Source organism: Seriola aureovittata, chromosome 20, assembly GCF_021018895.1.
Source record: "Seriola aureovittata isolate HTS-2021-v1 ecotype China chromosome 20, ASM2101889v1, whole genome shotgun sequence".
NCBI classification, from domain to species: domain Eukaryota; kingdom Metazoa; phylum Chordata; class Actinopteri; order Carangiformes; family Carangidae; genus Seriola; species Seriola aureovittata.
The window spans coordinates 21,941,853-21,955,536 of record NC_079383.1 but is presented as its reverse complement, the minus strand read 5'-3'; the positions used below and the strand labels follow the sequence as shown (position 1 = coordinate 21,955,536).

General features: G+C 46.1%; 1 protein-coding gene and 1 long non-coding RNA gene across 4 annotated transcripts in view; one reads left to right on the top strand and one right to left on the bottom strand.

Moving 5' to 3' along the window:
• Positions 1 to 319: 319 nt before the first annotated feature.
• The window catches only part of rps6ka3b (ribosomal protein S6 kinase, polypeptide 3b), a 47,279-nt gene continuing 33,914 nt past the window's right edge, over positions 320 to 13,684 (bottom strand). For 2 of the 3 annotated variants that reach the window (XM_056364854.1, XM_056364857.1), the window contains 18 exons: positions 13,356 to 13,436; positions 13,054 to 13,133; positions 12,795 to 12,901; positions 12,560 to 12,597; positions 12,141 to 12,283; positions 11,092 to 11,162; positions 10,358 to 10,446; positions 8,986 to 9,050; positions 8,770 to 8,872; positions 8,534 to 8,643; positions 8,156 to 8,281; positions 7,965 to 8,054; positions 6,913 to 7,071; positions 6,003 to 6,164; positions 5,667 to 5,743; positions 5,457 to 5,574; positions 5,221 to 5,361; positions 320 to 3,850 (listed from right to left, as the gene is read on the bottom strand). In XM_056364854.1, coding sequence (XP_056220829.1) covers positions 3,728 to 3,850; positions 5,221 to 5,361; positions 5,457 to 5,574; positions 5,667 to 5,743; positions 6,003 to 6,164; positions 6,913 to 7,071; positions 7,965 to 8,054; positions 8,156 to 8,281; positions 8,534 to 8,643; positions 8,770 to 8,872; positions 8,986 to 9,050; positions 10,358 to 10,446; positions 11,092 to 11,162; positions 12,141 to 12,283; positions 12,560 to 12,597; positions 12,795 to 12,901; positions 13,054 to 13,133; positions 13,356 to 13,436 — 1,883 coding nt within the window. In that variant the 3' untranslated portion in view covers positions 320 to 3,727. The remainder of the gene's footprint in view (positions 3,851 to 5,220; positions 5,362 to 5,456; positions 5,575 to 5,666; positions 5,744 to 6,002; positions 6,165 to 6,912; positions 7,072 to 7,964; positions 8,055 to 8,155; positions 8,282 to 8,533; positions 8,644 to 8,769; positions 8,873 to 8,985; positions 9,051 to 10,357; positions 10,447 to 11,091; positions 11,163 to 12,140; positions 12,284 to 12,559; positions 12,598 to 12,794; positions 12,902 to 13,053; positions 13,134 to 13,355; positions 13,437 to 13,684) is intronic. The other variant, XM_056364855.1, reaches the window with a different exon arrangement.
• Positions 12,356 to 13,346, top strand: LOC130161509 (uncharacterized). The gene is made up of 3 exons (XR_008826162.1): positions 12,356 to 12,539; positions 12,802 to 12,868; positions 13,020 to 13,346. It is a non-coding gene; the product is annotated as an uncharacterized LOC130161509 (long non-coding RNA).

The following is a 13,684-nucleotide window of genomic DNA, read 5'->3' as shown; positions in this document are numbered from 1 at the left end:
GTGTGAGTCTTTCTAAACAATGTCCAATCAATTCAATTCAACACAGCTGACCTCCAGACGACTGCAAGGATAATTAAAGCAAACAGGAAACAGCTGACCACGGCACAGAGTCTGAACACTTCAGTCAATGAGAGATTTCAGGTTTTGAGTTTCATTTAAAATTAAACCTAAAACAGTAAAATGTGCAGAAACTTAATATCACATTGTGAATTGATGTGATCAGAGTTTGAGATCAGCTGTGGGCTGGATCAATGAGTCTGGAGGTGTTTCTAAAAACTAAAAATAATAAACACAGTGATCAATAAAAGTCGTTGCCTCGTTGACTGATTATCCTTTTTATTTATCATTTTAATAGAAAGTCCAACTCTCACTGCAGGTACAAAAACAGAGAGCTGGCGTAGCAGCAGGGCTGAATGCGTCTCTGACAGGATCAGATGAAAGAGGAAGAGGAGGAGGAGGAAGATGGAGAGAGAAGAAGAAGAAGAGAGAAGAAGAAGAAGAAGAGAGAAAGCTATTCCCCTGTTTATAATTACAGAAAAAAGAATCATTCCTTTTACATTCCTTTATCCCAGAGCTGTACACGGACAGACGAGGCAGAGATCAACACTTATATATTTCATTTGATATAGAAAATAAAATAAAATCGAAGGTTTGTGTCGGAGCGGAGAAGTTTTGTCCCTTTACGTTGACAGACACTCACTCGAGCGCAGAAGAAGAGGAAGAAGCACTTTTCAATCATCTGCATGAAGATAATGAAGGATTCATATTACAGATGTTACAGATGTTACAGATGTTGCAGATTTCTGGAAAGAGGAGAAGAAGTTAGATTCTTTTTTTTTTTTTTTTTGTTAGTGCTCGCTGATCGTCTTCAGTCCCCCTCCTCCTCGACACAGTTCATGCCCCCCCCCCCTCACCTGGAAAGCCCAGGTGGGGGGGGGGGGGGGGGTGTTTTTGCAGCAGAGGCACACACAGGTAACGAGAGCACTGACAGCTGGAGAAGGCAAAGCACAGATGTCCTGAACACTGTGGAGGTGCGACAGGGTCAGGTCACACAGGTCACATCCCACAGCTGAGCGTCGCACGTCACCTGTCGTCATGGTCGTAATTAAAGGGCCAGTTCACCCAAATCTTCAGGAAACAGCAGCTTCGTGTGAAACGTCTCAACACGAGGTCAAAGTCACTTGAAACCAAATGTCACTGTCATGGAGACGGTGTTTGTTCACCATCTATTATATGACTATTATATGAATTCTGTGGCATTAAAGCAAGGAGAGGAAAGCCAAACAATGTGGTCGAAAGCTGCAGCAACAAGTAAGTTAGACCTCATGCTGAGAGAAACCTTCTTTAATTCGTTAATATTTCTTGTTGTTGCTTCATATTGTGAAACTGTTTGAACAGCGAGAAACACACACACAGATTCAACCTGAGACTCAGTGATCTGAGGAGGAAATACTGAAGTTTTTGGGGTTTAAAGCCAAAAAGCTGAAGAATCTCTGAGCTGGTTTCTCTGAGTTTTGACAAATCTGTGTCTGAAGATTATTGAGCATTTAAAGAAAAAACCCACATATCTCACAGGAACTTTCTATTTGAGATATGATGCTGAAGAAAGACAAAAAGAAAATATTAGCAGATTGTTTTTGTCAAATCACCAGTTTTGTTTCAACATAATTAGAGGTCAGAGTTTCTAGAAGCAGAAATATATAATATTTTTGTTCTTATTTTCAACTTCAGACTCCACACACAGTTTTAAATGTCTGTTTATGGAAGAATTAAACTAATGTGATAAATCATGTTGAGACTAAACCTCTGCGTCCCAGTCGTCTGTCTCTGAGTGATTTGGGTGAACTGTCTCTCTGACGTCTCGCCGCTGCCTCCAGACATAGTTACAGGTAGATGTGAATATATATATATGGTTTTTTTTCTGCTACACAGGTGAGTTTTTAAAGGGTTCAGCAGACGGACGATCCTCTGTGTCACATGATGAACGTGGACGTTCCTGTTGTTTGGTCACACGGCGGGAAATGAGGAGTTTGATCGTGTCTCTGCGTCCCGCTCTCCTCCCTTCACTCACGTCTCTGTGCTTCTTCTTTTTCCTTGTTTTTTCTCACATATAAAAATGCATTGTCTTGATTCATAGAAACCTGAGTTGCTCGACGTGTTTGTATTTACAGTTCAGCTCCGTGTCGGCTGCACAGACAGAGATGATCGGGCGGCTCGTACAGAAGGTCGTCCGGCTGCGGAGGCAGGAAGCTCGTTTGGGAACGAGGTCTCGGCTTAATCCCGCTCTTTGTTTGGTGTGGCTGCCGACCCGAAGAGCGACTCCTCATCAGGACAGAAATACACGACGCACCCACATGTTCTCTGACACTTCCTGTGCAGGCGTCACCCGCGTCCTTCACTTAAAGCCGTTTTCATAGCACCTAAAGCCTCAAAGTGTTTCTTCAAATTTAATTTAAATTCTTAAAAGGCAAGATTCATCCGTAAAAACGCCTGTTTTATTGATTCATCAGCCTGAAACTTTAGATTCTCAGTGTTTTTTTTTTTGCATAAATGAATTTCAGGTGTGAACGCTGGAGGGAAACTCCACTTTAAGTGCCAGATTTAAGAGGAAGGTGACTCTTGTTTGTTTTTCCTCCCGGCAGTTTAGAGAAGTGCATTCAGTTCCTCGGCCACCAGGGGGCGTCCTCAGCGTTAACTCGCCTTGTGAAGCTCAAAGGCAGATTCTGTTTGTTCCTGTTGGTTTGATAAAAGCTGTTTGAGGAAATGACTGAACTTTTCTTCAAAGATGAAACTATAAGAAAATGTATTTTCATGGGATTTGTTAACAAACAAAAAATATAGAAGATCAGGAGACTCCTCCTCTGAGTTTGTGGGCTGGTCACTGATTAACACTTTAACAGATGAGACAAACCAATCAGATTTTGTTCATGGCCTTACAGGTAAAACACTGGAGGCTGGAGGTGTGACTCCAGCTCAGACGCACTGACGTTCATTTTCTAAACAAACCCGTGAGACGTTTCTTTTCTTCAGGTTCGACCGGACGCTGCAGCTCTCGCTTCCTCTTTTCCTACGTCTTGATTTTTGGAGCTTTTTCTGGTGGCGGCTGCTCCGCTCAGTGAGGTGAACGTTAACCCGCGCCGCTTCACGCCCTCCGTCCTTTTCTGGAGACGCCGTCATCTCGGAGGCTACTTGAGGTTTAAATGCAGGATCTACAGCTACGCAGAATCACGACGCCACTATAATAACCGTGATCCTAGCTCTTTAAATGCATACATTAGATTACCGTGTTCCTAAGTTCAGATTCCCGCCGTTCTGAAGTAAATAAATACAGTACTTTCATTTTCCTGACGCGCTGATTGTCCAAAGCAAAAAACGCCGCAGGAGGACTCGGCCTCCTGCGGCGGGAAGAGTCGACAGGTCGTCGTTAGTCCGGCTGTCCATCGGTGACGCCACAACTGAGACTCTACAGTAAGACAGCAGAAGAGATCCAATCAGAAGAGTCCGTTAAGGTGCAGGACAGGGAGGGGAGGGGAGGGAGGTGTGCGGCGGTCTCTGTGCTCCTATTTGGCGTTAGCGGTTCCCAGGTCCATCAGTAGTCTGTCCCGCCGGACCGGAGTGGACAGGAGAGGGGAGGGGAGGAGGGGAGGAGGGACGTCCGGCGGAGGTCAGATCGAGGTCAGAGTTGATGGGAGGAGGTGAGGGAGGGAGTGGGGGGAGGGGTTAAAGGTCACAGAGCAGTGGAGGTGATCTTCTTCACCCCCCTCCGCTGGGCCAGAGTGGAGCAGCCCACCGGCTCCAGGACCGGGGGGACGTTCCTGTTGAGGGCGGAGTAGGTTGCCGCCATGGCGCCCTGCAGGGAGGAGACAGAGTCGGCGCCTCGTTAGTCAGTTCAGTTCAGTTCGTGCCCGATAATGACGCACAATATTCTGCACTAAATGTTTCTTATTAACATCAATATTTATGTGGTTGTTTTGTGCTTCATGTTAAAATGACATGAATAATCTCGTTATTGATTCTCTCCAACATTTCTCACTTCTACATTTAACGAAGCCTCTGGTGACGAACACGACACTGACCAGAAACATGTGAATGAATTCAGTCTGGTGCAAAGACGACAGATCAGCTGCTTTCATCCTCCTGCACGCTTTTATTGTGAAATACATTTAATCTGCACGGAGATTAGTGCCTGGGGTGAACTGGCATTTTACCCAGCAGCATGCTAAATGACTGTGTTTCCATGACAACCAACAGGGGCAGGAGAGGGAATAAAAAAAAAATCAAACCCTGGACATGTGACTAGAACCACCATTCTTTTATTCTTGTGGTTTGTGAATCAGAAACCTTTTCCTGTTACAGCTGAAGTGACGGCAGAGAAACTTCCTGCTGATTCATGACGCTGTGGAGCTGGACTGGTGTGTGTGCTGGTGTGTGTGCCGGTGTCTGTGCTGGTGTGTGTGCTGGTGTCTGTGCTGGTGTGTGTGCTGGTGTGTGTGCTGGTGTGTGTGCTGGTGTGTGTGCTGGTGTGTGTGCTGGTGTCTGTGCTGGTGTGTGTGCTGGTGTGTGTGCTGGTGTGTGTGCTGGTGTCTGTGCTGGTGTGTGTGCTGGTGTGTGTGCTGGTGTGTGTGCCGGTGTGTGTGCTGGTGTGTGTGCTGGTGTGTGTGCTGGTGTCTGTGCTGGTGTGTGTGCTGGTGTGTGTGCCGGTGTGTGTGCCGGTGTGTGTGCCGGTGTCTGTGCTGGTGTGTGTGCTGGTGTGTGTGCTGGTGTGTGTGCTGGTGTGTGTGCTGGTGTGTGTGCTGGTGTGTGTGCTGGTGTGTGTGCTGGTGTGTGTGCTGGTGTGTGTGTGGTGTGTGTGCTGGTGTGTGTGCTGGTGTGTGCTGGTGTGTGTGTGCTGGTGTGTGTGCTGGTGTGTGTGCCGGTGTGTGTGCCGGTGTCTGTGCTGGTGTGTGTGCTGGTGTGTGTGCTGGTGTGTGTGCTGGTGTGTGTGCTGGTGTGTGTGCTGGTGTGTGTGCTGGTGTTTGGACTGGGTTCACTGGGAGCACAGTTACTGCTGCTTGAAACTTTCTGGACTTTGATTCTGAGCTTTTCAGTTTGTGAGTCTGACAAAGACACCAGAACATAAACAGGACGGAACCGTCACAGTCGACCACGACTTAGCCACATCCCTCTCTCTCTTTCTGTGTGTGTGTGTGTGTGTGTGTGTTGTGTGTGTGTGTGTGTCACCTTGACGAGGTGCGGTGCGTCCTGCCTGTTCAGGGTGTACTTCGGCAGCTGGTCTCTGTGCGTCACCCAGGGGTGTCTGAGCACCTGACCTGCCGTCAGCCGCTGGTGCGGGTCGACGTGCAGCATCTTAGACACCAGATCCTGAGGGGGGGTCAGAGGTCACACAGTCACACATCTCCACCAAACATACAGTATACAGGCACAGGAAACAAAGGAGCGTGCGTCCGTGTCGTCACCTTGGCCTCGGCAGAGACGGACGTCCAGTATCCTCCGCTGAGTGAGAACTTCCCGCTGCCGATACGAGCCAGGATCTCCTCCGGCGTGTCCTCCGGACCGTTCGCAAACGGAGTGAAGCTGGAGACGGAGGAGGAGAAAAGAATTATTAAAAAGAAAGTTGTAGAGGAGCCGCAGCCGAAAACAAACTCAAGGAAAAGGTTTGCACCAACCCTGTTAGCATGGTGTAGAGCAGGACTCCCAGACTCCAGATGTCACAGGCGGCATCGTAACCCTGCTTCTTCAACACCTGCCACAAACACAGACAACATCTGTACCAACATCTGCTTTCCTCTTCAGCTTTCATACACACATCTATCCTCCTCTACAACATGTCAGCTGTGTGTAAATATAACTGGTATCTAAAGATATTCAACATTAAACACAAACATCAGAACCTTCACATCCTCTTCATCACAATAATCATTGTTTAGAGTTACAGTGTTGAAACGATGATCTGAGATCAGTGCAAACGTCGCCGTGGTTTGATGCCGGAGAAGGTGACGTACCTCGGGTGCGACAAAGTTGGCGGTGTAGCACGGCGTCATGAGCAGGCCGTTCTCCGCTCTCAGCTGTTTGGCGAAACCGAAGTCGCAGATCCGGATGGACTCGGCGTTCCCGCTCACGTCCACGTACAGGATGTTACTGGGCTTCAGGTCTCTGTGAACCACCTGCAGACACACAGACGGACACGAGGTTCTTTCTCATGTCGATTCATGATTTATGATCTTTTATTTGTTGCTGCTGCTTTTTAAATGAATTAAATGTTCAGGAAAATGAACAGTATAACTTTTCTTGGCTCATACGATCGTTTCTCCCTCAGGTGAGAAGGTGACGTGTCCAAACATCAAATAAACAGTAAAACACAAAGGAATAATATCTCTAGACTCTTTTCACTTATCAATAAAAATCTTTTCAGTAACTGGTTTGAAATGTTTCTGATTTATTTCCAATAATCTCCTTCCAGTTTCCTGAAAACAACTGAATCATTTGGTGATTAAAGCTAAAACACAGAGATGAGTTAGTTGTTTCTGAATGCTAAGCTAACACAACCCAACACTTCTATTCACAGGTTTCCAATAATTAATAAATGAGTGATAATTATCCGCTGGGATTTAAATGGAACAGTTTCTTTCATCAATAACAAACTGATTCCTGTAACTATGACACGTTTCTTTGCAGAAAACTTTCCTGGAATCATTTTAATTTGAATTTCTTCTTCTTGTGAATCACAGCCACGTTTAACCAGTCATTGTTTTGGGAACACGCTGAATTCCTTTCTGTGTGAAATTCATTCAGTGTGAATAAATCCTCAAGATGTGGCCGAACAGAAAAGAAGAAGATCTGCAACAGCATCAAGTTAAACGTCTCAATAAAGCGTCAGGAGCACGAGGGAGTGCGGGTGGTTCGGGAACGTACCCCCTGCACGTGCAGGTACTCCACCGTCCTGGTGATGGTGTAGAGAACGGCGCTCGCCTCTCTCTCCGAGAAGAACTTCTGTCGCAGGATCTTGTCGAGCAGCTCGCCTCCTTTCATCAGCTCCGTCACCAGGAACACCGAGCGGCCGTCGTCGTACACCTACGACACGGAAACGAGTCAACCGGCAGTGAGTCACAGCTGCGAGCATTAGTTCATTATCACTGGGAGTTATTTTAATAATTGATTAATCATTTTTAATCACCATCTTTAAAGCAAACACATCAAAAGCTTTTCAATATGAATCTTTGTCAGTTTTCTTAGTTTTCTATGATTGTAAACTTGATCTGACGATGACAATTTCCACATCTTATAGACTGAAAGACAGATGGATTAATCAATAAACTAATCGACAGATTAACAGATAATTGATCGACTCAGCATCAGCATCAGAGCAAAATAAAGAACTTTGCTGGTTTTAAGTCAAAAAACGTTGATTTCCTGATATTTTATTGACCTAAAGATGAATCAGTTCATCAACACATCAGTGGATAATAAAAGTAATTGTTAGATTCTGAACCAGGGACAAATAAAAAACTACAAAAAACTTTCCTAAAACATTTGAGAGACTTTCAACACTGACGCTTCAACACTCTGCAACAGACATGAGGTTTGGAAACCCAGCTGATAATAAATACTTAAGATAAATTCCCAGCAGCTACAGAGGAAGTAAAACACAGACGAACTGTATCACAACTGAAAACATGAGTGAGATAAACTGGTCTTTTGTTGCTGGATCAGATTCTCACTCGGCAGCAACGTGATATTTTTAACTCTCATTAAAAGTGAGTCACAGAAACAGTGAAACAGTGACGTCACCAGCAGGAGAATCACGGTTGTTATTTTCTGCGTCCAGTGGGCAGACGGACAAATTCACCGGTGACCTCCGACTGAATCACACACAGGATACACAGCTAGATTTTCACAATAAGATGCGAGTGTCTGTGTCTTTGTGTAACCGTCAGATTCACGGTGTTACTGAGCGTGTGACTCACGTCCTTGAGGGTGATGATGTTGGGGTGCTGCCCGTATCTCAGCAGGATCTCCACCTCCTCCGTCGGGTCTCTCTTGGCCTTGTTGATGATCTGTAACGAGGACAAACGGACGTTTACGGCGTCGAACGGCTGGACGCAGACGTCACGCTGGAGGCCGTGTGTGCGTTGTTGTTTTTGTTTGTTTTGTTCACCTTGACGGCGTACTCCATGCCGGTTCCTTTGTGTATGCAGCGTTTACAGATGGAGTAGGAGCCGACGCCGATGTCCTCTTTGATCTCGTAGGCGTCTGAGAACTGGGATGTGCTTCGGTGCAGCTGCTACAAGCAAAGACGCAGTTTATTACCACTAATATCTGACGACATCACAGAGCTGCTGCATAAGAATAAACAGCTGCTTATTTATTCATTACAAAATCCACTTCATGGCTTCTGCAGGAGCTTTCGAGCTGATCTCACACAGTGTCAGTAAATCTAAATCCTTCAGCCTCTGACACTCTGACCTCTACAGACGGACTCTCCTCCACTTCATCAGCGTCTGTGTGTGTGTGTGAGACGAGTGTGTGTTCGCACCTGTACGATGGCGTTGGGCAGTGGTTGTGTTTCCTCCTCCGTTATGGCCACAAAACTGAATCCTCTGAACAGCTGATGGGCGTTGGCACTGGGAGGAACCCCCGGAGAGTCTGAGACACAGAAACAGCCGTTAATGAAAGTCAGACTTTACTGAGAATGTAGTTCAGCTCAGCAGCGTGCGAAGAGGAAGAGGAGGAGGAGGAGGAGGAGGAGGAGCTACAGTGACAGTCTGGTACCTCTGGGTGTTTTAGCTGTGAACTCTGGATCAAAATAGAAAGTGTCGTCAGGTCGACCTGCAGCCGGTTTGAAAGGAGGGGGGATCTCTCTGCGGAAGAGTTTCTGCGGAGAGAGGGAGGCGTCGGAGAACTCAGCAGAGAGAAACGGTCACGACGGAATAATCACAGAAAATGAGAACATTTTTATTTCAGCTCCGGTTCCTGCGTCTCACTCACGTTCCAGTCGATGGTGCTGAAGAAGTGATGCCTCTTGATCTCCTCCACTCCGTCCGGTCCGGCTCCTGCAGAGACAGAAACACAACGATCAGCTGAGCGGCGCAGGAGCCGACCAGCAGGGGGCAGAGCGACACAGAGGGGTGAGACACTGTCCCTGTTTAATCCCCACAGACGCCTCACAGCTCTCTGCCTGAAAACAACCTCACAAATATATAGTTTCATTTCAGGAGGGACGATCTGTTACCAGACACACGCCTGGAAATAATGAAGTACCCAAAATTCAAAAGGTTACTGTTCTTCAACGCCTTCAAGAACCAAGAAGTCAGGATGAGAATGAAAGATACTGAGGAGGAGGAAGAGGAGGAGGAGGAGCCACGGGTCTGAACCAGTTCTGTGTCTGCAGCTGTTGCAGTGAATTGGATCCTGAATCTCTTTGCACAGACAGAACCTGGAGACCTGGAGCTTTCCAACCATGTAAAACACACTGAAAGCAGCGCTACCAGAACATGTGTGTGTGTGTGTGTGTGTGTGTGTGTGTGTGTGATGAAGCAACATCTCACCCAGTGACTCAGTGATGTGTCTTTAATAGTTTTTGGAAACAGTGGAGCTCTGCGGCTCAGAGGAGTCACACACAGATTTACTGACGAGAAGAAAGAACAGATCATCACCAGCTTTGTTGTGTATAAAGGCGTTTTTGTAGTTTTTGATTTGAAGAATCTTCGGCGTGACTCTCAGTGTGAGGCCTCACCTGCGCACACCTGAGGACAAAACTCTCCTTCAGCTTTCAGCTATCCTTCATGTTTTTCTGTTTAACTTTTCCTCACACAGCTACAGTTTGATCAGACGCTGCTTCTAAAACTAAGAGCAGAGAGCGTGTAACTCCAGTTCTCAGGCCTCTGACTGGTTTCCAAAGTTTTATTTACTGTCTATAAGCCACTAAATATATTTCAGAACTGCTCCATGTACATGAGGCTGATACTGTAGGTGTCTAAGATCTGCAGGAGCCCGGAGTTAAAACTGCTGGAGCCAGATCCCGATGGATTAAATCAAATCTGTCTGAACTGTAACTGCCTTTAAAAACGGCCTCCATTTAATCCTTTAATCCTGCACTTTAATTAGACATTATCCACTTTATGACTGTGTTTTTACACTGTTTTCTTGTTGTGTTTTCGAACGACCTCCGTGTGTGATGATGTACATACACAGATCTTCCCAATGCTCCCAGCAGGCTTCAGTGGTTTGTATGATTACAGGTGAGAGGGTTATTTTGAGAGAATAAAATCCTGTTGTTTTCAGAAGTGTCCCGTCTCTGTCCGGAGGAGAGGAGATGGACTTGTCTGCGGTTCAAAAGAAAACGATGATGTTTTTTTACCTAATCTGTTGGCAGGGTTGCGTTTGAAAAGGTTCCTGAGGAGACTCTGAGCTTCTGAACTCAGGAACTGAGGCATCCCCAGCTTGGCTCTGAGGAGACACAGACAGACACAGGGACAGAGCGGCCAATCAGTGAAGACACGCCTGTCGTCAAACGTCCATATTGCATATCCAACATGAAAGTATCTGAAAGACTAGAGGATAATCTGTCACACACACACACACACACACACACACACAGGAAACACAGTCAGCAGTCTGCAGAGTGTGTTCAGCGTTTCTACAGTCGGAGGCTGAGACAGAGACGACGGAGGAAACAGGACGAGTTAATATTTCCTCTCATTTGTTTTCTTTTTTTTTTTTTTTGTTCCTCTGACGAACTCAAACATAATTAGACTTTCTCTCTTCTCTTTCTCCTCCTCCTCTTCCTCCCTCGCTGTTATAAATGGCTACCAGCACACTGGAGTCCACTCCTCCTATCCCTCCTCTGCTCTGTCCATCCTCATCCTCCTCTTCCTCCTGAGTGCTGCACTTTATCTCCTCTATTATAAATCCTTCACTTCCCCCCCTGGGCTGACTCTCTCTCTCTCTCTCTCTCTCTCTCTCCTCTCTCTCTCTCTCCTCTCTCTCTCTCTCTCTCTCTCTCTCTCTCTCTCTCTGATGTAGAGGCAGCTGTAATAGAAGCTGTTAGCTGGTGATTGGCTGAGACTTTACAGACGGTATAAAGTGTCTTACTTCAGGATCATGGTCATGGTCTCCTTCCGGTCTTTGCCCTGAAACGGCAGCGTTCCCGTCAGCATCTCGAACTAAAACAAAGAACAACAACAACACGGTGAGAGATTTATATTAACCCCCCCCCCCCCCCTTTCTTCCTGCGTTTACCAGACGATCTGACCAATCAGAGGAGAGGACGTCCTCACCTGGTTTGTAATGATGCGTTTATGTTCACTTGAATTTTTCTCTTCGACTGAATCGGAGCGCAGAGCAAATCAACTTCAAGTGTGAAAACGTCCTAAAAATCCTTTTATATAATAATATAATAATAATATTTTCAATAAAAGTCACAGTTTTGTTTCTATTCAGAGATTCTACTTGAACTTCTCTCAACAATATATTAACTGTTATTGTTTTATTAACTGTTATTAACTGTTTTATTAGCTGTTAATAATTGTTTTATTAGCTGTTATTAATTGTTTTATTAGCTGTTATTAATTGTTTTATTAGCTGTTATTAACTGTTTTATTAGCTGTTATTAACTGTTATTAACTGTGTTGGTTTCACTGTAGTGAAAGGTCGTGGTGAAGATGACTGGTGTCCTCCATCAACAGCGACGTCTGTCTCTACAGTATAAAGTGTGTTGTGTTGTAGTGAGAGAACTATTAAAATGATGAATAGTGAATTGTGTGTAATTATATTTTCTGACGGTTTATGATTGAGAAAATAATAATTAGTTGCAGCCACATGTAAGAAATGAAGCTCAAAGCGCTGAGTCTCTGTTATACACTGTGCTTGATCTGTTGTCGACTGGCTGACTGAATGTTTTCGCTCTGATAAAGAGAAGCTGGTGTGAGACGGAGATCAGTAAAGATCTCTGTCCTTCCCTGGATTTCTCTGGAGACTGTTGTGACTCCATGTTTCTGTAATCACATTATTTGAGGCTAAGTTAATTATCAAACTGAGGTGGGACACAAATAGCAGGGGGGGGGGGGGGGGGGGGGTGTCGTCGTGACAACTTTCCCTCCACGCAGCCAGCAGTGACCGACGAGCGAGCGGCGTCCCCTCACCATGAGCACGCCGTACGACCACCAGTCGGCGCTGTGCGTGTGTCCTCGCCTGTTCACCACCTCGGGAGCCATGTACTCCACCGTCCCACAGAAGGAGTAGGCTTTGTTCTCGTGGTCTATTGACTCTTTGCTGAGGCCAAAGTCTGAACACACACACACACACACACACACACACACACACACACACACACACACACACACAACACACACAGAAACCAGCGATAAGTGACGAGTTATCGTAATTTACAGCAGTGAAAACATCATAAGCAAACATACGAAGCTTTGCAGCAGCTGAACTGAAAAACAGCAGCAGCAGCAGATGAAGAAGAAGAAGAAAAAGAAGAAGAAGAAGAAGAAGAAGAAGAAGAAGAAGAAGATACACACTGACAGAAACACAATGTGAGTGTGACATTACACACCGGTCAGCTTGATGTGTCCGTCCTCATCCAGCAGGATGCTGAAACGACAGAAATGCTTTTTGTATTCTGAAGGAAATGTCTGCAGGGAAACATAATGCAGTGTGTGTGTGTGTGTGTGTGTGTGTGTGTGTGTGTGTGTGTGTGTGTGTGTGTGTGTGTGTGTGTGTGTGTGTGTGTGTGTGTGTGTGTGTGTGTGTGTGTGTGTGTGTGTGTGTGTGTGTGTGTGTGTGCCTACTTCTCAGGCTTGAGGTCTCTGTAAATGATTCCGAGACTGTGAAGGTGATCGAGCGCCAGGGCGAGTTCAGCCAGGTAAAACTTCACATCCTCCTCTGTGAACATGACCTGCAACACACACACACACACACACACACAACACACACACACACACACACACACATCAGATAATTAATATCTGATTAATTAACTAATTCTTAGTCTTCTTGTTTTTCATGCACCTGAGCTGAAACAGGTGAAACAGGTGAAACAGGCGTTACCTCCTTGGAGAGCCGAGTGAAGAGATCTCCTCCTCGGAGAAAATCCAGGATCAAGTAAAGCTTCCCCTCCGTCTGAAACGCTGCAGGAAGGAGAGGAAGGAAGGAGAGGAAGGAAGGAAGGAGAGGAAGGAAGGGAGGGAGGAAGAAGAGGAAAGTGATTTTAGATAAGATCTGAGAAGTTCCCGCCTGCTGAACATTTCCACTGCCAGCTTTGTTGCTCTGCTAGAAGAGGAGCAACGAGCTCTGATTGGCCGGAGCGGAGCTGGTGACTCATCAGGGAGGTCTGTTATTGTCTGACTCACCGTAGTGCAGTTTGACGATGAAGGGATGGTTGACCTCCACCAGGATGTCTCTCTCCATCTTTGTCCTGACCCGGTCACGCACTGGGAACACACACACACACACACACACACACACACACACACACACACACACACACACACACACACACACACAGAGAGAGAGAGAGAGTGGAAAACACATAAATCACCAGATACAGCTCTTACTGAAAAGCCAAAATAAAACAGGCTCCGTTATTCGGTTTCTGTTTTGGTTGGAGAGGCGCCGAGATGGCAGCAGATGACAAACTGAAACAGAGGGAGAGAAGCAGAAGATCCGCAACAAGAGAGAA